The sequence below is a fragment of the Orbicella faveolata genome, unplaced genomic scaffold (assembly GCF_042242905.1).
Source record: "Orbicella faveolata isolate gen_17 unplaced genomic scaffold, um_ofav_v1 contig_1, whole genome shotgun sequence".
Taxonomy (NCBI): Eukaryota; Metazoa; Cnidaria; class Anthozoa; order Scleractinia; family Merulinidae; genus Orbicella; species Orbicella faveolata.
The window spans coordinates 14,011,397-14,039,055 of record NW_028301536.1 but is presented as its reverse complement, the minus strand read 5'-3'; the positions used below and the strand labels follow the sequence as shown (position 1 = coordinate 14,039,055).

General features: G+C 40.5%; 1 protein-coding gene and 1 long non-coding RNA gene across 4 annotated transcripts; one reads left to right on the top strand and one right to left on the bottom strand.

Moving 5' to 3' along the window:
* LOC149118178 (uncharacterized) lies at positions 1–4,082 on the top strand. The gene is made up of 2 exons (XR_016207624.1): positions 1–172; positions 941–4,082. It is a non-coding gene; the product is annotated as an uncharacterized LOC149118178 (long non-coding RNA).
* LOC110061274 (NFX1-type zinc finger-containing protein 1-like) lies at positions 2,078–27,659 on the bottom strand. 3 transcript variants are annotated; one of them, XM_089290681.1, is made up of 16 exons: positions 26,311–27,659; positions 23,944–24,693; positions 23,364–23,833; positions 22,711–22,866; positions 22,079–22,185; positions 21,425–21,504; positions 20,932–21,092; positions 19,368–19,601; positions 17,500–17,770; positions 12,032–12,378; positions 9,618–9,822; positions 8,700–9,100; positions 6,949–7,846; positions 5,739–6,842; positions 3,827–3,975; positions 2,078–3,135 (listed from the first exon to the last, which is right to left on the bottom strand). In XM_089290681.1, exons 2-16 carry the CDS (start codon positions 24,668–24,670, stop codon positions 3,001–3,003), a joined length of 5,445 nt encoding a protein of 1,814 aa, XP_089146807.1. In that variant the 5' UTR covers positions 24,671–24,693; positions 26,311–27,659; the 3' UTR covers positions 2,078–3,000. The 3 variants fall into 3 exon arrangements, with proteins under 3 accessions (XP_089146807.1, XP_089146815.1, XP_089146812.1); XM_089290689.1 differs by having other exon boundaries at positions 12,032–12,375; XM_089290686.1 differs by lacking the exon at positions 26,311–27,659 and having other exon boundaries at positions 23,944–24,773.

Here is a 27,659-nt window from a genome sequence, read left to right as displayed (position 1 = left end):
AGGAGCTTACTTATACTTTGCACGTATACGCGTTAAAGTTATTTTGGCAATAAACTATTCTAACTATTTGAGTCAACCACCCCGACCTAAATGTCACCAAAAGACGGGCTTGGTTATTTCTTAGCGGCATGACAGCACGAGGCCTTTGTGTCCTTCTCTACGATACCGAAAGGTAAAAGATTGCGGAAAATTAATTTTGGTAACATGTTTATTAAGGCAACAGTGAGCATATGGTTTGATTTAAAACGAAGACTGATATGAAGATTTATTAATACTCAGTAGGACTCCCGCCTACATTCGACAATTAATATTTAGCTCTTATTAACCGAGCAGAAGGTCTGTATGGGAGAATTTTGACCGAGGTCGTGAGTACAGACCGAACGCAGTGAGGTCTGTACACACGACCGAGGTCAAGATTCTCCCATACAGACCGACTTAGCTCGGTTAATAAGATGTTTATTTTATGGCAAAAAAGAAAACTTTAATTCGTTTAATTTAACTGGTTTGCTGACATTTTACTTGCAAACGGAGATGAACTTAACTTAAACCTGCCGAAATTTGCTCGTCCTCTTTACTTTTTTTCTGTCATCAGGCTATTTGGCACTTCCATAAATGATTGAGAAGAAAATAAAAGAAAACGGTGAACATTTTTGTATTTTAGTTTGCTACTTTTTCAACGCAAAATGAAGCCGGTCTAGATGCCGGTCTAGATGGGAAAATCTAGACCGCGGTCAATATCGATTTCAGCCAATCAAATTCGTGAATTCGGTAGTTCCCAGTCCTTGTGAGACACAGCCATATAATAATATGTAATATAGAGTGACATTCCCAAATTTTCAATTGACATCCTGCGTTTTGCGAAAATATTTGATGACCACGCCCTTTTGGTTTTCACCGTTTGAATTAGTCTGGTAACGATTTGACCTCTTTTTCTTTGCAGAGTCCAGAATGACCCTAAAACCAAAGCAGTTGATGGTAAAACCGATCTACAGCTCGCTTTGAACACCGCGCAGGTCGGCCGAACATGAAAGTGGTCTGCCTCCAAAATTCCAGCATTCCAACATATATTACATCGGAGGAATGGAAAAGAGAGGAAACATTGTGCAGGCTTATCCAGCCATGAAATATCGCTTCACTCCTGAACGCATTACAGTTACAACAGATGATGTGGTGTGCTTTTTTTGGTCTGGTGAGAACAAAGCTATACGAAACTGATTTTTAGGAAAGAGCTTTCTGAAAAAAGCAGGTTTCTTTGCTTTGTCTGCTCGACTGTTTGGAAATATTCGAGCAGGTGTAAATCACCCCGATGACTTCACAAGAAGTAGCCACCAACTTCAGTTCAAAAAACCGATACGTTGAGGACACTTTTAAGTATTAATGTTTCAAATACTATCGCCGACTGGAACTGCCTTCCCAAGGAGATAGCTACCTCTAGTTTCTTAGGTTCTTTCAAATCCAAACTGTCGACGGTTTTTAAGTAATTATTTCAGATCTAGTAAGTGTATTTAAAGTGGTTATTTTTTTTTCAAACAGTTATTACTCAACCTATGAAGATGTAATGTCAGGCTATTGATAACGGACGGGGGGAGGGGGGGTCTGGGCAATTACCAAAAAAATTCCAGTACTACAAAAACTGCTGAAAAATATAATCGTGCAAGGAGAACTCGAGCAGGTGCTTCTACTATCCAGGTCCCGTTTTCTGATCTTAAAAAAAAAATTGGCACAAGTTATTGCCCACCAAAAGAAAATCGTGCACAATTTAAAGGTCAGAAAAAAAATTAATGCCCCAGAAAATTGCCCAAACCCCCCGCATCTCCATCTCATAATGATCTACTTGCCACTCGCGAGTCCGCAATCCATGCGTTACTGTGTTTCTGTATTATTCTTCTTCAACTTCCCACTGGGCTTAAACCCATATACGCATGTACCTAGTTAAAAACCTAAATGTCAGCTTTGTTTGGGTTTCTGAACTGTAAAGAACTAAGTGTTAATCTGGAAAAACAAACCCTGCAAGCCAAAGTACATCTACGTGGACTACACGAACATAATAAACAACACTGATTTCAAAGAACAAACGTATCAAAAAATCATAACTTTATACTTTCATAAAGGTCTCAGCCAAGGTGTATCTGAAGATTCAAAGTGAACCATGGAAGCAATTGTCAAAAGATAATTAACACGCGGAACGAAATTGAGAGCCTTGTTTTGACACCGCGCGGGCGATTACAAGATCAAAAAAAGAGAAACTAAAGTAAAAAATTTTAAAAGTAATGCGCAAATGTATCTGCTTATTTCCTTCACCCTCCTTAGACTTTTGCTGGAATAATGTAGTTGATTTATCGAACCTTCATAAAAAAAATCGAGGAATGTAATTACCGCCATGTAGACGTCTAACATGTATCTGAGTTTACTTGCTCAGTAACACCATCTCGGTGAGCTACACACTAAACTGAATAGTTCAAATAATATCCAGCTAAAAAATATAGTCTTATCAAGTAATGGTCTACTGTTTAGTGTTTCTAACATCAACCTTTCAGCAACTGGCTCCTATTTGTCCAATTCGATATTTCATTGAATGTGTTCGTTGAACACTGAGCTTTGATGGTGGGACAATTTCATCTCGGGAGGTTTCAATCAAACATAAACTTTCAATAAACAACAAATAATCTCCCAATGAGACGAAATTAACTTCGCTTTAATTTCAGGAACGGATCGCACAAACGTTTGTTGGGTAAAGGAAGGATGCAGCTCTCTCAAGCCAGCAGCGTCTTACAGCTTGCCTTTTGAAGTGGTTGATTCAGTTGATTTTGACGCTGCTACGTTAAATCTTCAGAATCAGTTGAAAAACGCCCCAGCTTCCTGCAAACCGTCGTGTTTCCGTATCAAGAAGCCTGGAGAGTACTGGTACATGAGCACGCACAATAACAACTTCTCTAATCGACATTACATGGGACAGATCACTGTTAACGAGGCTGTCGCGGTCTCCTAATTGAGCTTTGATCATTTCTTTCTCCAGACACGCGGTGTGGTTATTCGTGACCAGTTATTACGGTCATCGACTGTTTTGCGGAGACATTTTCGGCATTTGGTTTCTCTGATCGTTTCACCACATTCTGTGATGCAGAAGATGTGACCCTAGAGATAGGAAATAAAAAGCAAGCAGGACATAAAAAAATTGATAGATGTGATGACTGATACTACTTCCCGGGTGCAGTGTTGAATTATATATAAAAGCCAGCAGGAATTATACAGTAAGAACGCGAGGGAAGTACAAAGAGAATGGCGAATGACCAGATGACCTCGGGAAAAACATGTTGATTGAGGCCAAATTCTTCCATTGAGCAAACTGATACTGAAATACAGTGGAACCTTTAGTCAGCTAACGGCCATCTCTCTACAACGGCCACTTTTTTTGGTCTATACATTCACTATTATTTTAACCTTTCCACAACGGCAACGGCCACAAAAATGTACCAACTGCCAAAATAACCTCTCGAAAAAGGCCAGTTAATCAACGACTGACGAAAAGTGTATTCAAAACCCATTTGTTTTTTATTGCAAAAGGTCACCAAACTCGATCCGTACCACGCGTTGTTGGTCTCTGTTTCTGTTTTATTGATACATTTATGATTTATATATGCTAAATTAAGAAATTTTTGGGAAAAAAAACTGCACCCGCGAAAAAAAAAAGCAGGTGTCATGTTACACCCCTACCTCCCCTTAACGGCCACCTCTCTACAACGAACACTTTTCTCTGTTCCAAGGTGGCCGTTGTGGAGAGGTTCGACTATAATATGTAAGGAGAACTTTGACATGGACACTCACCGTTTGGACATTTGAACCAGTGTCCCTGTGTCATTCCCCTTCCCTTCACAATGAGATCTTTCTCTTCTCTTGCAGCCCCCTGGTGAACCCCTTTTTGTTGAAGTCTGATCCGTTCAATACGAGCCCTGTATCGCTCTCGGCGTTTTTTGTCTGAGATGTTGCAAAATACTATAGTTAGTATATATCTCTTTTTAGATAGCTGGCCGGTAGTCAAATAAATTAAAGCCAAGTGACATTTGCAGTTCTTCCACGGTGAATCGTAAGCTAGCCAATCTCAAAAGTTTCATTTTTCAGGTTATCGAAATAGAAAAAGTACGTATATCTCTAGAAACGAAGTTATCCAAACTACGAAAAAAATTAAAAAAACAGATTTAAACCCTGTGGGAGGAGAGACGGAAACGAAGGAAACGACACAACCTGCCTGGAAATACCCCAAAAGATCCTCCGTGAGGTTGCCATCGCAAAGTCGCCATTTATGGTGGAAGTTAAAAACTGAATGCAGGAGGTTGTTTCTCACTTCATCAGCTTTACTTAGGGTGCGTTCCTTTGGGGTGATCTGGATCAGGATCAGTGATCCAAGATCTTTCTGGATCACGATGCATCAGAGGAACCGATGAATCCACTCTGGTCATGGATTCATCGTTTCCTTTGATGCACCGTGATCCAGACAGATCTTGGATCACTAATCCTGGTCCAGATCACCCCAAAGGAACGCACCCTCAGAGTTGTGAAAGCAAGCTTAATTAACTAAATCCAGCCCATAAACTGCTATCCAATCTCTTCCTAAAACAAACCAGGCCGTTTTACCTGCAGCTGCCTGACAGTATTTCACACAAAAGTGAGTCCAATTTAGGATCATGTAATCTGTGTGGTGGGTTTTATGCGAGTCTCAGGTTCTTCAGCCGTTGAAAAGGCTCCTCGGCCGGTAGGGAGTAGGACGAAAAGTGATAGCTCGTCTGCGAAATCCCGCAAGCTGAAAAGGCTAACTTAAAGAACGAGGGCGAATCGAGATCAGCCGTGAATGGTTTCTTTGCGCTTAATTTCCTTGATTTCGTCTTCTCCAAGTCCCTCCAAGAGACCATGATCCAAAAGAACACATCCCCGTGCCCCATGATTATCTTTTTGAAACTATTTTCAGCTTCGCGTCACCCTGTCAAAGTTGTTAGTCTCGGTCCCATGATTGCGCAGCCCATGCCCAACGGTCATCGCGCCGCGTTCATCTAAATCCGAAAATGAAAATCTAACGGGTCTAAGAGAAAAAAAAATCAGTTTGCTTTGAACTACCGCACTGTTTGCATTGTGGAATGTCGGAAAGCATTTTCAAAGCGCTGGGCAACAAAATTATCTTATACGTTCTTCTCCGAAGCGAAGCAGCAATACTTGTGTGAAACCACTCTAAAGACATTTCTCTGAAAGTACTGAATTCGAACGGATTGAGGCGAAAAACATCTAAAACAGCTAAAATATTTGAGGTCTCTTTAGAAAGCATTTGGGCAGGAAATCCTTATCGTAAGTTTACTGCGAAAATAATTGTCATTTCTCTGTATCTCTTTGGAAAGTTCTTTTAAAGCGCCGGACAGTTAAAATTGTTCTCGCCCTTCCCTTACGAATTGCGCTCCGAAAATCCCGACGCAGATTTTTTGCATATTCGATTGACTATTAAAACCAAACTTTTCATCTTATTACGTCATTCAGATCGACCAATCAGGTATCTTTCCTAAAATAGCCTCGCAGTATGACTACGCGCTAAATTAAGATTGAAAAAGATTACCATAAGAAGTGGCCCATGTGTGGGGAATGTGTTCTCTTAGATCATCGTCTCTGTCCCTTTCAGCCGTTACTTTGACCGTGTATCAGTTCCCAAATCTTTATTTCCTATCACACATTTATACCCCTTTTTTCTGTACTCTTACCGATTTTCTTCTCTGAATCCAATACTTCTCCAATATAATCAACCACCACAGTGTCAGTGTCTCCCAACTGAATACCCCGGATGTCAAGCTGCATCTTAAGCATTCTGAGGTCGATTAGAAGCTTTGTTCTGAACATTTCTTCTTTTAGTTCTTCTCGTTCTTGGTAGCTGAATTGAACCTGAGACCCCATCACACGGTCCCGGAGCTGTCCAATTTTATTCTCTAGGTCTTTCTTCGTTTCCCGGGAACGTTTATCAGCTTTAAAAGAGCCTATATTAGCTTTTAGTGTCTGAAGAAAAGCCAAAAACCTGATTTGGTTGTCAATCAAGTTGATTTGTTCATCCGTGAGATTCTCACGATCCAGCATCCTTTTGATTTTGTCTTGGTCGTTGGGAAATCGGTCAGTCTCGTCAATCTTCTCCACCTTCGATTTAAGCCTCTCTACCTTTTGGTCACACCGACGTTTGTCGTGTGAAAGTTTTTGTTTTATCTCTTCGAAATCTCTGAGGATCTTCTTGACAACGTTGCCGTACCTTAAACTCGAACGGATCGGAATTTTACACTTTGGACAGCGCTTCAGGATCACTTGAACATCAACAGACTTCCCATCAGGCATTGTTTGCGCCTGGTCCATCCACTGATCCATCATTTCAACCTCAAACACGTGACCGCAGTCTGCCAGCTCCACGAATCTAGCACGAGGCTTATCTTCCGTTCCGAAAAATATCTCCGTCACCTCGTCTTTGTGACACTCTCGGCACTTCTTCGGGCATATTTCCCCACAAAGACCAATACAGGGATGCCCGCAGGGAAGTAGCTTTGTACACGGCAAATTGCATCGAGGACGGTCGCAAAGCTGCCCACACAATTTTGTGCATTTATGATGTTGGCAACGCCAGATGCATTTCTCGTTACAAGGATCACACGGTTCACCACATTTCTTCGTGCACTTGATGTGCTTGCAGTAGTTGCTACAGCTTTCTTTGCATGGAGGGCAGGTTTTGCTGCATGGTTCACTACAGTTGTGACCACAAAGTAGCGTGCGATTACACTGTGCATTGCATGACGCATGGACTAGACCACGCAGACAGCTACCGCAGTCACCTAGTACAAATGAAAAATAAGATACACAGGTAGTTAAAAACTAAAATACTCTTCAATTAAATTGTGATTGTACACAAATTTTATTGAATGTTTTCGACGGACTTACCAACACAAGGGTGTTCACACTTTAAGGGCATATCACAAGGAGTCGTGCATGGACTGTGCAGTGGATCCACGTGGCATTTTGTCTCGTTTTTATGTCCACACGGCCAGATCTTTGAACAGGCTGTTTGGCATTTTACTTCAGAAAGGTCATCGCACATGTAGCAAGGAACCACTTGAAGATGGCCACAACGTGGAAGGGTCTTTTCTAAAGGCTCCATACAAGGCCCGCATTCTAAGTAGCATAGATCAGGGCACTTATGATTCAGCGCGCACAAAGTCTCAGTGCAGGGCTTATGGCACTCGTATTCTAGGTGCTCTGGGTCCACTGGATGACACATCATTTCACACACGTGACCACACTCAAGTCGTGCGGCACATGGTATGGTGCAGCCTCCATCGGGTGCCTTTTCAAAGTCTTCAGCACATGAGGCGTGGATCACGTTTTTCGGGTGGTTTTGGCACATCAGCATCAATGCTTTTCCCACATTCCCACGCTCTCGCATATCCTTGATTATTTTGCTCCACAATGTACTCTTTGCTTCCAAAAGACTGATGTTACCGATACAGAAAAACCCTTTCTTAGCGCGTGACAACGCTACGCAAACCCGGTTTTCTATCTGCAGGAAACCGATTTTGCCTTTTTCATTGCTTCGAACAAGTGACAGAAGAATGATGTCATTTTCTTCGCCTTGGAAATTGTCCACTGCGCAGACTCGAACTCCGCTGAAAAAATCTTTAGGCACAAGTTCTTTTTGGAGCTGTGTTAACTGGCCAACGTAAGCTGTTAAGATTGTGATTCGCTCTCTTTCATAACCCTGAAGGATGAGGTAGCGACAAAGGGCTGCTATGAATTTGGCTTCATGCTTATTTGACCTGCTCATTCCTTCCACTGTAAAATCCTGTAATGCAGAACAGTACAAATGTGTGTCACAACAACTAGGCGAGAAATGAAAGAGGAAAGAACAAGGAAAAGGGCATCCGGACTTAAGCCAGATCACTTTTCTCAGTGAAAACCGACGAGATTTGACGAAGCCCACGAAATATCGGTACAAAAATTACTTAAAACTAATTCAGAGATAAGCATGGCCATAAGCATAGAGACGTTCAAACTTACGATTAGCGCAAACACAGAGCAACAACAAGGGTTTACGTGGAGTGCAATTCAACTGTGTACATTTTCGTCCCCAGCGGCCACGATCTAGCACCAAGAATAAGGAACGATTCTTGGTGCTAGTAAATAGGACTGCAACCTCGAAGGTACCATATCAAGTTAAAAGTGGCAGCAGACTCTTTCCCAGTCGCTACTATTAGATGCTAAAGGCAGTGAAGGGCTGGGAGGAAATGATGTGGGTTTCGGGCATTCCCGATCACTTCAGGTCGGTTTGGCTCAATAAGAACCATGACCATAGGTATAGGCATGAAACGCTTTTACTTAGTCTTAGTTCACCTCGGTGTACGCTTGGGATTTCCTGTGCTTATACGACTGCTCGTTTCACAAGAGTAAACCTGGCTTATGGGCCGTAGAATTTTAAGAAACATGAGAGCCAGATGGCAGCAAGATGTCGTGTGCAAAGAACTTGACCCTATTTTCTAATTAGAAGACATCAAGAGAGGGACGGAGCAAAAATCATTCTTGGTTGAAATATTGGAAAGTTGACTTACTTCCCCAGCTAGTGAAGGATTGCTCATACTTTTGCGTGAGCCAACGAAGCAGTCATTTTATTAACATGACGATGGCTTATGGGTACCCACCTCACTTTCCTCGTGGTCGACAAAGAATGCGTTATGAGCCACGCCCTTAATGTTGTCAAAATTCATCACCGATTCATGATTTTCCAACTTTGGATCAAAATAAATGTGCTCCAGCATTTTGGAGATTTCAGGTCGCATGCGATGCTGCAAACGTAGTCTTGTAAATGGCATCCCATTCTTCACCATTCTTTCGAATAGCGACACGTCCAGGTTGTAGTGTTTGGCTAGGTCGTAGACTGTGGGATTGGGACGGAGTTGCTGATGATCACCAATCAGAATCAAGTGCTGACATCCGGGAGTTAATGATGTAACAATGTGCGACTCCAGTACTTCAGCGGCTTCTTCAACAATAGTTATTCGCGGTCGCAAACTCTGCAAAATCTTGCGATACTTAGCTGCACCTAAATTTAAGAGAATAATTCCAATGAACATTTCAATGAACGCGCGAGCACGATACGAATACAGGCAATACCTGGCAAACGTTAAATTAGGATAGAATGATTTCATGTAAATAACGAAGAAACGAAGTTAGGACAAATTCCTGCACCTTGCAGAAAAGGTTAATAATAATAATAATAATAGGTACAAACACCTCAAACATGTGAATTTAACACTTTTACTTTAATGTACAACTTTATTCACAATTTTTCCTCTCCTTTTTTTTGGTTTATAATTATTTATTACAGTGTGTGTCCTTTCCCTCAAGTATTATGTAACCTTTGTCACATATAAAGATAAGTTAAGTGACCAAAGACGAAAACTGCCGTGCATTATAAAACATGACAAACCACAGGAATCAATTTCAATGTGTCGGTCGAGGACATAACTGTATACAAAGCATGGTAAAGTTGGAGCTGTATATTAATTAAAAGAACCTTGACGCCTCCAAAATCACTGCACTCACTAGGCCACGCTCACCTGTAGTAGTCATGCCAATGACATCAGCAAGCTCGAGTGTCTCCAAGTCTTGCATGGCCTTTGCTTTCTTTAGACGCTCGACACCCCATTCAAATTCACGGTGGAGGTACGAGATCGCGCGGCGGTAACGCTGACGCACGTCCATCGCCCATCGTCTGTACAAACTCCAACGGTCTTTAAGGTTCAAATTCCAAACATTTGTCACCTGTATTGAATGCGATAAAAGTAGAGTAAAATAAGTTATCTTAAATCTTTCAGTGCAGGTACAGGGATGGAAATAACAGTCGGTCAACGGACATTGTCCGACCAAATTTTAAATATGTCCGGCCAATTTCACATTATGATCGGACATGATGTCCGAACATTTCACCAACACCACGTTATTGTCCTTCCGTAAAATATAGTTAGATACTTTGTTAAAAGGCTCGAAATTGCGACCGGTACCGTCGCCAATACGGCTAAACTTTCATCTTTAGCGACCAAAAATTCTGGTTTAGTCGACAGCCGAAAATACGTCTGCGTTCACAGGCTACCATAATGGCGACTACGTTTGTCTGTGTTGACGATCAATAACGGTTATTTTCTCAGACATTACGTCCTTCCAGAAATACGTAGTCAAAGATCTTTGCTTCTATAACATTCAATATAAGAAAAGAAAGCAATCTATCCTTTTGCTTTGCTGTGAAGGATTCCTCCACATCGGAAAACTTGCAAATGGCTGATCGTGTTTGAAATCGCCCTATAATGCATTGCAAACCCTTGAGGATTGAGTACGTCATGTATGCCTACCCATTGTGTCTCTTGGAATGCATGAATCTTTCATAGACATTACATTAGCTACGTATAGAAAATTAGCGGCCAAAAAAGTCTTGGAAATTTTTCTTTACAGATTTTATGCATGGAGTTCTTTTCTGAATAAAATTCCCACTTAATTTTTATTACTTAGTCGCCAAATGGCTACTCAAGAATTTTTTTAAATTTTGGGCCCTTGACTCTGACAGTTTGAGCCATATCCTCGGCTCCTGCCATATCATAAAGCAGAAGTGTTCATCTTGCCTGTACTTACAAAATAAAATACTCTTCAGAAATCGCCCTATTATGCATTACGTCCATTGCGATATGCTGTTAGCCCTTCATGTATGTACCCTAAAGTCAACTTTGGTCAGGAGCCCATCACTAAGAGCCTGCAACTCCCATAATAAGCCTATGTCACGGTATTTTTACAGACCGGTCCATTTTAAGGCTTCTTCTCGCACGAAAAAGGTCAGTTCTGGTCTATATGAGCGCGAATCGGTAAGGAGAAAACTGGCGGCCTCAGGTGGACATTATAAAGTCCACCGGCTTGTGATTGGTCACTAAGGTTCCTGCGGGGGTCTGAATTCGCGGTAAATTCAAACTAAAAATAGATGGGTCTGTGAAAAGGCCGGGACGGGAATAATTGGGGAAGTTGCACACTCCTAGTGATGGGTTCCTGCTTTAAATGGACAGTCAGCTGGAGCACATGCACATTAGATACCATTGCTTAGCTAATTTGCATATCACCGAGACGTGATCCATACTGTTTTTAACCAAATATGATAAAAGTAATATCATAGGATGAGCAAAAGCACACTCAAAAACAGGTTTTTCAGTAAACAATTGAAAATCAAGCAAAACACTACGAAGATTGAAGTGGATTTCTAGATGTACTTTGATTTCAGGTTGAGGTGAACTTTTTTCAAAGTGAGAAAACAAGTGTCCAGGTCAGCGCGGTCCCAAAGCTGACTGTGTCCCTTTAATGGTAGCATTCATTAGAAAACTAGTTTTGCTTGAAGAGCATATAATCAGGAGATAACCAGGAGAGATTGGTGCAGTTATCTTGTAGATAAAGTCATCTAATCCTCATAAATGATAAATAAATCAAATTTAAATGCAGTTTTGAACGATTTGTACTGAAAGTCTTTACAGTATGCTAATAAATTTTATTATGTCAAGTACTTATGCAAATCAATTCTGCAAATTAACGTCTGGTCAAATTGATAAGATGTCCGACCAAAATGAAGATTTGAAAGGACATATGTCCTGTTAAAGAAGAAAAATTTTTTCCAGCACTGAGGTAGACTACCAAACAAGCACCGATAGGCTAGTAAACGTCATAGCCATTTCCTTTCCCTTCCATAATCTTAAAGGAGCTCAGTCACGGTATTTTGAGTTACTTTGGCCACATACAAAATTACCTTAAAATGGTAGGAAACCTGAAAATAACAGTTTAATAAGATAGAAAAACACCAAAGACATAATGATAAACCATAAAGGAACAAGGATGGCTAAGGATGGAGAAGATTAACACGGATTACAAACGATGAATTTGAAAACTTGAGGCTAAACTTTTCAATATGCGCAAACCGTGACTGAGCTCCTTTAACCTTTCTTACCATTTTCGCTCTGTCATTTGGCATGACGTCCTTTTTCCTCAGTTCGTGAATCATGGTCCTCTTTAATTTTCTTTTTAGTCGATGAGCCCTTTGTATTTGCCATTGGTTGTCACCTTCCCCAATACAAACAAACGGATTCAAAACCTTTAGCTGTGTATTGGTTTTTCCTTTTGACTTCGAACCGAGCACTTTAACATCATCATCGTCCAGCATTCTCTGATCCTTCATAACATTCGCTTCGTACAGCACATCCGGGTTCTCATCGTTATCGTCATCGTCCTCTTCATTTTCTGCTTCTAGTGGCTCTGCTTCTTCTACTTCCGCTTCCGCTAACATTGAAGACCCTTCTTGATAGATAAGGAAAACAATGAATGAATTTCGTTTTTGCTATATTCCACCCCAGGGTTAGAATTAGGCCATTTCCGAATTACCTTTAGCCACTTTCTCAAGGCGAGTCTTGGTGCCCATCCTTTCATACGAAAATGAGATTTCATTCACATGCAAATTAAACTCATTTTCATATATGAATGGTTGTGCACCAGGCCTTGCTTTGATAGAGAGGCTGATGGCAAATCGGGAATGGGCTATTTCAGTGTTATAGAGTAAAACTAAAAATGATACGGGTGTTGGCTACCGTAAATAACCTAAGAGCCAGTGCCCATAACTATGGACCAAACAACGGCACAAGTCGAAAAATCGATTTTGCTCATTTTTTGCCCATAGATTGGCCCTAGCTAGTAAACAAACGGACCATAGTTAGTTTCTGCTAATGCAGCTTTTTTGGGGAGAAATTTGCGAAAAACGATTTTTTTCCGATTGGGCTCAAAAGCTACTTCCGGTTTTGCTGAATTTTCCGAATATTTGATTGCTTCGCGCTCCGCAGAACAGCTACTTGAGAATCTTTCAATGGTCTTTACATTCAGCTCAGGTCGTCATGGTATGACTGAGTGAAAAATAAAATAAATCGAGGTTTCGTTTGACCCCGAAACGAGATCGAACACAAACGCAAAATATTACGATGTGTTTCAAACGAATTATAGCACTAAAATATCGCCATATTTTTCTATGGGCTATAACTTTAAATGCCATAAAAACACTTTATACGGGTTAACTTTACACCCACCTGTTTGAAAATCAAAAAATATCTCTGGGCAAATGGTTTTAAGTCGCCCGCCTTGGCCTGTGCTTCTCATAAATTTTTCCCTGTACCGCCGTGAGAATGTAAACAATTGCGTGACGCTGGCGATAACCCTGAATACATAATTCGTTTCCAACAAACCGCAGATGGCTATCTTAGAACATTTGGGTAAAAAAAGAAAAACATAATGGACCACTTTTAGCTTTGATATTTTGAAAGTCATCGCTTTGGAAATTTCGTTAATTAAAAACGCCAATTAAAACCAATTTACTCGGAGCTCAGGTGTTAATGCTATGTCGTTTTAAGCTGTCGTTCTTTCTTTGATCATTTTAATTACAAGAACGAGTTCTAGAAAGAAAATCGTCCTAAGTTCATTTGTTAAGCGTAATGACAAGTTGATATTGTTGGTTTGTAGCCTTACGTGATCTGAAGGAACGCTACAATGATTAAATTTGTATTTGTTGATTTCGACGGATCGATTTTCGGTTAAACCTTTTTATTTGTACCAGCACGTTTAGTGCTTTTTCTCCTGCTAAAAAGTCGGAAAAAGTAAAGTAAACAAATCCTAAAAGTCATAAATAAGAGGCATCGACAGTGCGAGTGTCTCGGTAAGCTGTTAATTTGAAGAATTACTGTGCTGGACGGATTGCTTTCCTGGTTACCCACGTACTATACATAGTTCATTGTGCGCGAATGTTTCTGTTTCAAACAACTGAAATGCTCAATGCTTTTTTTTCTTTTTTTCTTCAGTCTTAAAACTTAAGGTTAGCGTTAGGCTAAACCCTAAACTGTTTTGCCGGCCAGCCTATTTTTGGCTAATTGCTTAATCAAATTATATATATATTTCATTGAAATTCGCTCCTCTGTGACCGACTTCCGCGAACAAAACAAGATGGATGTTCGCTGTTCATTTAAGACTACAATCCTGGTCAAAAGTGTTGGGACAGTTACGGCAGATGACTTCACAGGCAGCCTCTCTTAAGACCAAAACCTCGCAAGCCCGCCTACCCCCCCCCCCCCCCGTCAATGTTGATAAAAATCTTGAAGAAAAAAAATCCTTGACAATAGCTTCAGCATAGCCACGTTTCAAGAATTGTTCGCCTCCTAGAACAGTATTCTCGAACTAAAGAGACGATAAGATAGATATTCACGTCTTATTCCAATAACAGCGATTTTTCAGCCATCGCGTTTGGTTCCAACACAACTGTCTAACCACTTTCTATTGTCCCTTTTTCCTTTTTTCCCACATCCGATCTAGTCTTCAGAATAGCTTCATTTTCATGCAACATTGCTAGGGGAGAGGGGGGGGGGGGGGTCAATTGTACTTGCTTCTATTCATCTTTTGTTCTAAAACGTTAAGGACATAGTTGAAATCGTTGGTTTTAGCGCGCAAAAAGGGGAGGTGTCCCAACAACTTATGGCCAGGATTGTAGGTTTACACTAGAGGAAATTGTTCCGGATTCGTGATAAATCCGGAACGTTTTAGTGCCGGATTGATTTTGCTGTTTACACAAAAGTGGACGAATCCGAAATAAAAACTCCCCGGTTTGGTCGTGTCTCCGGAGATTTTGAATCCGGAATTTAAAGTGGGAACTTTGAATCCGAAAACTTTTGAATTCGGAGAGTTTTGTCGTGTGAACGATTTTCTCTCGAAACCGGATATTTTTCCGCCTGTGATCTTTTGAGTTTGCGGTGGAACGATTACACAAATGGCGGATTACACAATCCAGTCGTAGTCGAGTCGTAGGCACATTGACGGCCATTTGATGGCGGTCGCTGGGTGATTGCCTCGTGCTGTTTCAGGTGTAGGTAATCACTTTTATAATGGGTAATGCCATACTCCTCAGAAACCCAATTTATACTTTACTGCGAAGATGACGACGATGGCACGATCGAAAACCTCGACGGTTTTCGACCCTAAACCCTAAATATATACCTGGAGGGACCTGACATGATGGACAACTGTACCGTGGTCAGCGAGTTGAGAGAAAACTTCAGACTGTCTCAACCTACCCCTAGCCTTATTTTCGGAGGCATTTTGTTTCTCGTTGTCGAGGCAACAAACTGCTTGTTGACCATTCCATCATGAATGTTCCCGGAGTTATCGTCGCGTATAAACGGTTAAGAATCCGAATATCCTTTCACTGTAAACCCCTACTAATCCGAATACTCTAAAATTGATGAATCCGGGAACTCCTTTACTGTAAACCTAGTCCTAGATCGACCACTGTAATGTTTATTTGTCTACCAGTGTTATGATCTGCAAATTTCAGTTAATTGATCAAACAACCAAAGTAGAAAAGATGGATTTTTCTCCCAGTATGATTGAAACTTAAACGCAATTTCTTCCTCGGCTAATTCAATTCAAGAAATTCCGGGTTTTCTAGCTGAGTTTGAGCATATTGTGTAGGTACAAATTTTCTACACAGCTAGAAGAGCTGAAATGCCGTCACGCAGTTAGTAGTTTATAGAAATTATGGTATTTCTACTTGACTTTATTTGTCAGTCAATGATTCAATTGCCATACTAAACCATAGAGGATTGGTTACGTGTATCTCTAAAACTGCCACCGTATTGTAAGTTATCAATGAAATCAATAGAATAAACAAGTGTTAAAATCATTTCCCGGAGTACTGTAGTAACGTTCTTTATCATGGATGTCGTGGGTGTTGCAATGCAAATGAAAAAACACATATATTTATACTAACTTAAACAAAAAAACAAAACAAAACAAAAAAACATTTTCCATTATTTTATCCACACAACGTTTCAAAAATTGCTTTCATCGGATTGCTGGAAACGAATATTTTACTCGAGAGTGGCTATCCGCGTCACGCAATTGCTTACATTCCAACGGCGGATTTTGGGCAAAATCTATGAGAAACACAGGCCATGGCGGGCGACTTGAAACCATTTGCCCAGAGATATTTTTTGATATCCTAACAGGTGGGTGTATATTTAACCCGTAGAAAGTGTTTTTATGGTATTTAAAGTTACAGCCCATAGAAAAATATGGCGATGTTTTTATGCAATAATTCTCTCGCGACATACAGTAAAATTTTGCGTGTCAGTTTTATCTCTTTTCGGGCTCAAAACTAACTTTGATTTATTTTATTTTTCGCTCAGTCATACCACGAAGACCTGAACTGAATATAAAATCCATTGAAAGATTCTCAAGTAGTTGTTCTGCGGAGCGCGAAGCAATCAAATATTCGGAAAATTCAGCAAAACCGGAAGTAGATTTTGAGCCCAGTCGGGTCGAAATCGTTTTTGGCGTATTTCTACCAAAGAAAGCTGTATTAGCAGAAACTAACTATGGTCCGTTTCTATTCTTACTAGGACCTATCTATGGACAAAATACAAGCGAAATCAATTTTTCGACTTGTGCCATTGATAGGCGATTTAGGTCCATTTTTATAGGCATTCACTCCTAAGAATTGAAAATGACAGACAGCCAATTAAAAGAAAAGTTATTTTTACACGTCTAGGTGACTTGAGGGACACAAAACAAACAAATATAAAAAATACAGACACACACACACTTACATTGCTAAACGGTATTTTTAACCAGGAAGAGCGATGTACAGATATCTATTAATCTTTAATAAAGTGGTGTTTCATTTTCTTTTCAAACAAACAAAGACAAAAAAGATGGTTTCAAATATTAATCGATGGAATTCCGTACCAATGGACCTTGAAATCTTATATTGAATAGTCTGTAATTTGTTCTTACTTCTGAAAGAAAATAAGACTGTTTTGTAGCAAGCATTGTGTTTTTGTTATGGATCTGTGTTATTTTAGTGAATAAAGTAATATAGACGGATTGTAATAGTCGATGGTAATAGGCCAAAAGGCTATTTCCCTTAGGCTACACTGAGGAATATTATTCAGATTTATCTGGCGTGAAATCTTTTGCAATCCAGTACATGCCATAGGAAAAACCTTGAGTAGAAGATATTTAAAGATTGTATAAATTTCAAAAACAGGGGTTAAATTTCTCAGTTACGTTCCCGAAGCTTGCTCGAAACAAATGTCCCTGTGTACGGTATAAGAAAACTGAAACCCCTTTCTGATGTTGAACAGAATGTGAGGATTTTCGGCAACTCAGATATGCATTAAAAAAAGTGACAAAAACAATACGTTAAACGTAATAGAGACTTAAAGCGACTCACAGGTGCACACATAATCCAATATCTCCTCTGCTACCGATAAAAAAGCGAATATTTTTATTTCTCGCCGAAACGGCAGCCAGATAAAAAAATATATTTTTTTTTTGTATTAGTTTTCTGATATATTTAGCCTTTTTTCTTCCCATAATTGAGCTCATTACCTCCCAGATTGGCTGAATTCACAAACAGCTGTAGCCACTGCAACATAGCACTCCATTTATGCCCTGCTATTTCACCAAAAGGCTGCCTCAAAGACTCGTAATGAGCGGCCGTCATGCTCTGGGCGCGATAACGCATCTCATCTTCATGAAGAACGTTTTCATGGCATTTCTGTAAAGCTTGCGTTTCAGCATGTAACTTTTCCATAGTGTTGTCCATTAGCACATGAGCTTCATAAAACGCCGTTCTGATGTGACGGGGAACTTGCCCGCGCTATCAAGCAGAGAGAAAGTTCAAAAGTTTCATGTAACAGGACACAGTCGCACCGCTATCATTGAATATTTCATTAACGAACTTCAAACCTTTTCCCCATCCTTGTCTCTTCAGAAATTTAGCTGAATTATTCATACTGAGCTATCGTACACCATCAGCCATTTGAAAATTGCTCAAAGAAAATGCGCATGCTGATTGGTTTAACATCGTGCTTCTGTAACTCGATAGAAACACAGAACTAGCACGAGCTGTTGGTCGACGTAATGATGGCGGGAGCAAAGAGAGCTTAAATTTTGATATTTAAAGTAAACAAATTCTTTTCTTCTTTCCGTTGCGGAATTTTCGAAAAAAAATAGAAAACGTTCTCTCCGTTTCTATCGAGCTATAGAAACACTCGTGGAAGTTTGGGAGGACTCGAAAAAACTGTGGAAACACTCACCCGTCGGCTCGTGATCCCACAACATATCTCGTTCTCCTAAACATTTTGGCTTCCACTAGTGGTTCTAGAACTCGATAGAAACACGATACATGTTTACTATTTCTTAATTAGTAGCAACTTAAAGCAAGCTGTCAGCTTGCTTTATCGTGTTCTCACTCTTCGTGAACATGAACGTTATATACAGAATGCTGCGTTTTGAGAAGACAGTTTGCAAAGAATCACGACTTGTACTGTCGATCGTTGTCAGAACAGGTCAGTACACCAATTATATTGCTTAAAATCCTGCCAAATAAGCAAAGATCATGTTCGTTCGATAACAAATGAGCCATGTATGCATGGCCATGTATGAGTTCAATCTAGGAAAAACACTGACAAAAAGCTATGACTACTGACTTAAAAACAAACTATGATACTGAGAAGAACAACTCAGATGTTGAAAAAATCAAGAATCGTCTTAAACAGAACTTCGAAGTGTACGATTTGAGATTGTGGTTCGGAGCCCGAGTGAACGCTCTTAGGGCGTCTAGTTCGATCAGAAACCGAAACAACTTTGGCTCGCGGTTTTTTAACAGTCAGGTGTTTCCGACTTCTCTCTATCAGCCGTTGTGTTACCATACTTAGTTCCACAACTTTATCACGCAAGGTAGAAATCAGCATCAAGCAGCAGTGAAGCAGGGTTCAAGGTGAGTGAAGGAAATAGTCAGTAACCCTCACAAAAAACGCCTCAAATGTTTAATGAAACTAACGTGAAGGAAGCAAAGTTTGGAAAACGGTCAAATAAATTCAGCACACAAATAGGCTTCCGTGTTGATAGACATGGAAAGTATCCACAGTGTCTCTCGGAACATAAAAAAAAAGTGGATACCGAAAAAATTGTTCAAAGGTTCCAAGGTTCCAGGAGCTATCACGATACCTTAATTTTGGGGTATTAAACCGAGAAAATGTCAGTGTCAGCTCATGTGTTGCTTTAGAATTGGTACCTCATAGGGGTGGAAAAAAATTTCAAGCCACGCCCGCAAAACAGAATCTTGGTACCTCTTACTTAAGGGTTCTTTTAAAAATATCCGACGAGTACCCCTGTACTTTTTTATGAGATTTCCGCTCCCCTCCGGCGGGGGTAGGGGACTTACCTAGACTGTTTTGAATGTGCACCCTCACCTCGTGCATTTCGTGCTTCAGTTGCGACAGACTGCAGGCCTTCATAGTCTCGCTCTGACTCCTTCCCCCAACTCGGACAACCCCCTTAGGATGAAACTGATGGATTCCTTCCAGAAACTGATCGAGCGCGTGGTTTGTGTAACAGACAACCAGGATTGGGCGATGCTTAGCTCTATCACCAGGGTCTCTATCAGTGTCCCATTTCTCCTTGTTATGTAGCAGTACATTGGCAATCTGCAAGAAAAAAGTTCGTCCTTCAGGTTTTTGCTCGTATGATCATGAGCAACGCTATGAAGGCCTTTTAAAAAAATCATACATTTCAAACGACCTCAAATAGGAATCTTCAGTAGCGGTAAAGGTCCATAGAAATCCTTATAATGTACAATTACAGTTACAAGTCCCCTGGTTTAAGGACGTTCGCGCGAAAATGTTTTTCTCGATAGATTTTCTTCAAACTTCTACTGCGGACAGATAATGAATTACTTGTATCAGAAAAATTAGGGGTCACGGACTTCGTTTCAGAGATAAAGCGTGTGGAAAACTAGTCTGGTTTTTAAAAATTGGCGCGCGTAAATCAGCATGGTCTCCAGGGGTTTTAGCTTAAAATATCAAAGACGAATCTATACTAGTAATATTTTGTATAAGTGATTCCGTTGCGTTAATAATTCCAAATGTTGCCAATGTTTTCACAAAACTTTACCCTAAAAGGCAGTTGAAACCGCCGCACAGGTAAACGAGGAGCTAAAAAGAACGGAATTCGATGATGCATTTTGCAAAAATCTCAAACTTCTAATCGATAGATTTTCTTCATTTTTTTGCTAAACGTAGAAAATTGGTAGAGAAAATGATCCATCAAAAGAAAAATAGGGGTCACCGAACGTCCAAGATCTTTAAATCCAGTCAAAGCTATAGCAATGGCCATCTGCCCTATCATTGTTCATTTTATTACTTAGAGCGCGCGCCCGCTGAATGACGTGGCGTGTGAATTTGCGTGCGCAGTAAGGATGCGCAGAAACAATTAGCGCGAACGTCCTTGACCCATTCCGACTGCAAGACCCCCAGATGTAGGCTCTTCTATTGTTTTATCAATATCATCACTCTCACAGAACAAGTCGAGGGTGAAACAATATCTATTTTATTACCTTGTCAATTTCTGTTGAAGAAACTGTTAATTGTATTGTTTTTACTGACCCATGTTTCATGAGTTTAAAGTCTGAGATTCTGTCTTCCGTTATGGTCTGGTTACAGTTACAGTTACGGTTTTTGTTTCATGTACCGCAATGAATTACTGTTGCGATTAATTTCCCTCTTATAGGAGAAAAACGAATAGATATTCCTTATGTTTAACATCAAACTGAACTATTATCAACAGGCCATTTCCGAGTAACCTTGCGCCTCTGTTTCAAAACGACTCCTCGCGCAAAACCTTTCATATGAAAATGAGTTTGACTAGCATGAAAATGAACCTGTAGGCGGAACTCATTTTCATATGAATGGTTTCACACAAAGACTTGTTTTGACACAGAGGCAAAAAGGAACTCGCAAATGGCCCATTCTAATCCACCTTCAACCCAATGTATGTCTTTCCAGTTCCTGGCGGTCCTTGGATGACTGCGAATTCTTTAGTCAGCGCCATTTGTAGCGCCCTGAACTGAGAGTCATCAAGACCGAGATCTTCCGCGGACGGCCAACAGGCCAGGTTTAGGAGTGGAACAGCAGTAGGTGCTCAAGACAAAATAAAAAGGAAGAGGTATTCAGTAAGACTGGGGAAAATGTTTCAAAACAGAAGCATCGGTCGTGTTTACTTCAGTCAAAACTAAAATCAGGGTACGGCGCTATAAAAGCACACAATTACCACTACGTAAACGGCGTCAATGAGAACATGCAGTTCATTAATGTTATACTATCTGGTGACGTTACCTGATACAAAATCATGGCAAGATAATTTATGATCGTGTCAATGGTCAAAAAGAGATGTTAATCCTACTGGTGCATAATTTCTGTCATTTGTTACTTATTAATAGAATAATTAATCAAATAAAAAAAACTTTGATCACCTCTTCGAGACTTGCCCTTCAAGTTAACTGTAATGTCCAGGTGTGCAAAATCTTTCCTCAAAGATTGAAATTTACGGCAACTGTTGCAGAAAAGCAATATTTCAATACCATTTCTTTTGACAATGACTCTCACTTGTAACTGGTCTTTAAAACTCGCGTGACAATCCATTAGCTTAAGCATGCTTACCAAAACCTTGCTACTGCAAGGCACTCATTTACCTCACATGGCGCGAACAAAATTATCTCATTCTTTTCCAGGCTCTTACATCGTAAGGAATAGGAATAAAATACATCGCAGGAGAACGAGGTACTCAGTCAGTCCAGTAATCTTAACTTTCGTTTTCCAGTTCTAGGCCAGGAATCAAACTATTGGCAGCATTTAGCTCGCTAGATCTCGCTAAAACCATGCAAAAATCGAATCAGTTATTTCCCTACTTGTGCTGAAGAATGTCTACCACTTTAAAAACGCGGGCGCATCATCGAAATTCATATCAATTGCGATTGAAGGTGTATAAAGAATTAACCAAGTTCATAGTGAATGGATAATAAATGAGCCTACTGTTTTCATTTGCCCGTAGACGCAACAGCAGGCCCAAATCGGAGAAAATGTGACATTTCCTCCAATTTTTGCCCACAGTACTACTAGTATCCCACCTCATCGTCTTCATAATGGGCGAGAGATCATAGGTCACTCGTCCTTGAAGCCCGTTCTTCAAATAGGTGGGTGGTTCAAGTTCTTTCTTGCAATTTACGATGTAATTCTGTTTTAAGAGAAGCACATTGCAACATAAAGTAACATTACCATACTAAAAAAACGGGACCAAAGAAAAATATTCGTGATACGTTTTAGTGGAGTTTTGGAGGGATGCACAGAATACGATGGTGAGCTCAGAGGTGAACGTGGGGATTTTCTGTCAGGGTATATAGGAAACTGATTTCGTTACCACAACTAGACTACTTTATTCAAAGTCTTATATTAGTACTGTTGCTATCTTGGCGCTGCAGTTGTCCATATCCCCTGCAGCCGTAGAGGCTGACAACAAAGCAAATAAGAAAACAAAAGTTCTGTCTGAAAAAAAATAGTCACTGTCTCCAATGGTTAGCTACAGAACTGGAGCAGCTTTTCAAACCTTAAATGGAGCCACGCTAAGTAACTAGATGGAGAGATTGTTAGTCTCGTTTGACTTTATGCGTCACATGGTTGCATGCAAATAACAAACCAAATGACTCTATCTTTAACGGAAAACTATGTACTTATAAAACGTGAGAAATGTTTCGTTAGTCACCTGCAAAGGCAATTCTCCGGGAGTACTTTCCTTCAATCCCTCAAGCACATGACGATAAGCTTCAAAGAAGGCAGTGCTCTCCACCATCTGATACACGTCACTTTCTTCAAGTTTCTCGAAATCATATGTTCCGATGAACTGAATGTCCACCATACCCTAGAAAGAAGCAATTGTCGCTTTTTAACACCAAGGTAAAAGTACATAACAGCAAGTCTAGACAGGAAAGGCAGGAAGGGGTAAAGAACTTAACATTGTGTTTATGGGTGTTTGCCGTTCCCGATAACGACGTACACGATATTCAAAGCCTTCTTTTGCACTGGCATCGCATAATTGATGATTGCCTTTATAGAAGTGTAAATCTGGTCTCCTACAATATTCACAAGTTGTACACGAAAAACAGAGAAATCAAATGCTGTCTTTCTAATGGTGGCAAACGACACCTTTGAATTATACATGTGCTGTGACAATTGGCGAGCTCATTTTCACTTAGCTTCACCGCCAAATAATCACATCCTTAGAGGTTTTTATTTCACAGGGTAAACGTTCCAAAAACAATTGTCTTTCGGAAACATTGCTTACCGAGGACACAGGCACCCAATAAAATGCTAATTGTGTTCTCACAAACATGTATTCTATATTGTGTTGTAACTTACTTGTCTTATGTTCCAAAGCTCCCGGTTAGCCACGGTGGCAAACAAAACACTCTCAAAATTGTCCTTGGATGAACACAGCAACGAGCCAAAGATGAGTCGTTTGCTGTTCTCCCAGCGCACATGCCTGAGTTTAGAGTTGTCAAACTTGATCCGGTAACGGAGACCGTTGGACGTACATACAGGATACAACAACCGAACGTCATTGTACAGACGAATGTCCTGATGGGCATCTATTTTAGCAGAGCCTAAACGCTCCATCAACTGCGCGATCCCTTCACGAAGGGGTCGCACGAAATCTTCACGAAGGAGTCGAAATTGTACGTCCAAATAATGTTCCACGTCATTGTAGCTTCCATCAATTTTGTTCCTTCTGAGGAAGGGTCGTCCTCCTGACAAGATGTCCTCCTGAGTTGGAACAACAGAGAGCCTACGAAAATTTTCCGGTGGATTTACATCATCGTTCACTCCAGCTAAAGAAAATCCAAATATGTTTTATCAGTGCAAAAGTGAAAGTTCATTTATTCTATTGACAGACAAAAACATCTAAAAAAGGAATACTTCATAAACGTTGTCATCTTACCATCTCTGCGAGGCTTCCTTCTTTTTTGTCGTTCTTCTTCCTTTCTCTTTAACTCCTCGGCCTTTTTTATTCTCAAATTCATTATTTCATCCACCTCCGTCACGAGGGCATCATCTGCTAACTGTCCTCTGTCAGACAGCATTCTTGCTCCACAGTACAGGTCGGATACCGGAAGATCAGCATAACAGCTCGGGAATCTTCGGAGCAATTCATTCATTATTTTAACAACATTTCTCAAAACTACTGCCACATCAGAAGGAGGCAGTAAGCTGTTAACAGACAGCTTGTTTAGGAATGGTCTGAGTTGCAAATTGAGAAACGACGACCCTGGTAGCAGGTTTAGTAGCTTTAACAGATCCTCCTTAGAGCTGCAGTCACAGGCTTTCGTAACAATGCTCACGATCAGGACAATCCACTGATCTTCCATTTTTGACTGCTGTTTGAATAAATACTCCGTGGCTTGGAAACATCGACTCGATGTTAAATGGAGAGTGATTGCGTCCGGGGTTTTGGTCTCCAGGGCTTGAAGTTCCGTGAATCCTAACTTAACCTCAAACTGGTTTCTCGGAGTTCCGTCGCCACCAAGACCCAATGTTCCATTTTCTATTCTTCCTCCTCTTGTACCAGCTTTTCCATCCCATCTTCCAGCATCCCTTCCACCTTCTATTCCACTGCCTCTTCCATATTCCTTTCCACTTCCCCTTCTACTACCTCTTGGCCTCGCCATTTGTCCATCAGTTGACGGTACCTCTGAAACAGGATAGAGCGGCCGGAACAAAAAAAAAACTTTGAGGATGAGAATTTGTAACTATTGGTTGTCAGTGAAGCCTAAAACTCTATTTCTGTGAAATGTAATCTTTAAACTTGAGAAACACAGATTTAAAAATGAACTGCAGTTATAAATTTAATAAAAATATTAATGACAATGAAACCATATCATTTAGTCGCGCACGAGCAACATTCGTTCACATCAAGCAAAACCAATCTAATCATGATCAAAGTAAAGAACTCTGTGAAGTTCAGAAACATCTCTTTCAGAGTCTTTATTATTCAATTCTTTTTGCCAATTCCGAAATCCTTTCAACATCCGCCCAACGCTAATGATCTTTTTTCTAATTTGCAGGCTGCAGGTTGAAATGACATGTTTATTCGAGTTGAGGTGGAATAAAAGCCAATGTAAAGGCTATCTGCAAACATTCTATAAGCTAATTTAGCCTAACCGGAGTGTTTTTCAGGTTATCAGAAGTACTAAGGGCCTCTTCGTATGAACCCGGGAACCGGGACAAAATTTGTTGTCTGTTCATTTCAGCCCTGTTGACCGGGATGAAGTTCAAGAAACAAAACCAAAATGGTGGAACATATACCTGTGTATCGTTCGCGACTATCGTAGCTTTGTTCACTCTTGTTACTTTACTCATAAAGCTAATTCGCATGCTTCTGAAGTGGAAACACATACAGGGCAAAAATTGCGCCATTTTGGCCGCTATGTTGCGTAAGCGAAGCTACAGTATTTTGTCAAAAAAGTTTCGTCTTGGTCACCCGGGCTAGAGGGAAGGAAGCAGTAAGTAAATTTTTTTTCATAAATTTTCACGAAGGAAAGAGCGGTGAGGCGAGAGCCAGTCCTGTTGACCGGGCTCATTTGAAGAGGCCCTAGTCCGAAGTAGACTCGCTCGAACTTAAATTCGGTTTTTCCACCTGCAACCTGCAGAAAAACATTTACATTGCATTTGCATTGAAGGAATAAATATTTTATCGAACTCTGTGTACAGGCGGAAGTGTCAATTAAGAAAACGTTCAGCGTTTTGAACTCCCATTTCAGTATAGAAAACATAATTTAGATTGTATAAAAACTCTATTCGCCGCGATTCAGAGACATCGCAACCGTTCATTTAGCGGTGTTGTTCAAATCGTCACACACAAATTGCGACTAGGTTTGTGAATTCAGAACATTGTTCTAATCTAAGTTACTCTGTCTCTCTGGCTTGCTTGTTCTCTTACCCTTAAGTGCTGACTATGTCAAAAACAAATCGTGCCTTTAAAGGGCCCTAGTCAGCCACACCTTCGTTTACACGCAGGAGTTTGGCTATTAAATTTTATTCGGAGCATGCCGAAATGAACGAAATCTATCACTCACTGTGAAAATACTAAAGATAATTAAACATACTTTCAGGAACACAACTATTACACAGTAGAGCAATTAGGTTTCGCTTCACCATGCAATATCAATAATTTCTTTTCTTATATACTGAAAAAGGCTTTATTGGGTTTCGATGGCTTCGAAAATGGCGGAGGCTGACTAGGGTCCTTTTATACAGTCATTAGGGATAATGCAGAGATTCGTGATAACTGATGAGCTAGTTAGGTTACCTGAAATGTGCGACGAAGTCAACTGAGCCAGATACCGTCCGGTGAAATGTAGTCCGTATAACCTCAAAGGACTTGCCGATTGCCCAGTTATTCCACAATCATCGTATACCGCAATGCTGGGCAAATAATCTTCGTATTAACTGGTTCCACTTTCCGAGCAAGAGAAGGTAAGTATGTTCGGGCAAGTATAAAATACGATCCTGCAACTTAGTATGCATGGTGAACCAATCAAATCACAAGCTGAATTTCTCAGAAACTGCAATGTCATTTCCGGAAATGTGGGGTGCAGGAAGTGGTAAGTTAATATTTCTAAAATAACCTGTTTTTGTTTTAATGAGTGTGAAACTCCAGCAGAGGTTTTAACCTTTTCAAACCAGAAAAAAAAAGACAGCGGGTCAACTATTTGCATCCACGTTTATTCTTAAAACAATAAGATCAAGACACCCTGTATCAGGAGTGCAGACAGACACCAAGTTAATATTCTCAGAAAGATTCGAATCGTTTCCGGGAAAATCGTCTTCTCAATTTCGAAATCAAGCCAGATTGACCCTGGGAGACTACTATGTCTACAGATTAAAAACATCGTTTAGTCCCAATAAAAACGTTGGCACAATTAAATATCTAAAAGAAAAGTTATGCATAACCCTTGTATCTGGAAAACATTTTTTAGCAGTATCAAACTCTATCAGGGAAGGTAATGCATAGTCTCGGCGGATGAAGGCTGACTAAGACCCAGCCAATCCCAGTTTCCATAGCAAGGGAATGGGCAACAGCAACTTGCTGTTACCCATCTATACCCATTTTTTTGGAGGGCGAGCGTATTTTGATCACGGGAGCGTATCTTGGATTCAAACTCTGCAAAGGCTTTGGGAGATATGAAAAACGTCCTAGGGAGTGGGAGTTAGGCTGAAAGAGGAGTAAAGCGAACATGGTGGTGAATCTACTTGATCGCGAGCTAACACCGGTAATTCGTGAACACATGTACGGAAAAAGCCTGCACTGGCTACGCTAGTACCCGTCTAAAAAACCTGTATTGCCCATGACCCCAGGCTCGCTCGGACGAAGATCACTCGCGTTCGGTTCCAAAGTCCAGCAGACACGCATTTAGCCACCTACCCTCCTCACACACTTTTTAACTTGGGTGGGGGGAGGAGTTGTGTCTGAGTTACTAACTCTGAAGATCTGAGAGGTACAGAAAATAAGAATTAAAACAAAAACGCAGAAATTCGACAGTCCTTTCTGGAAGGTTTTTTTTTTTACAGGACTATTTAACCACTTTTCGACCAAAAAGGAAATGGACGGCAATCCTCCGTAGGAAAAAAGATGGCGGCTGTACGTTTTACCACAAT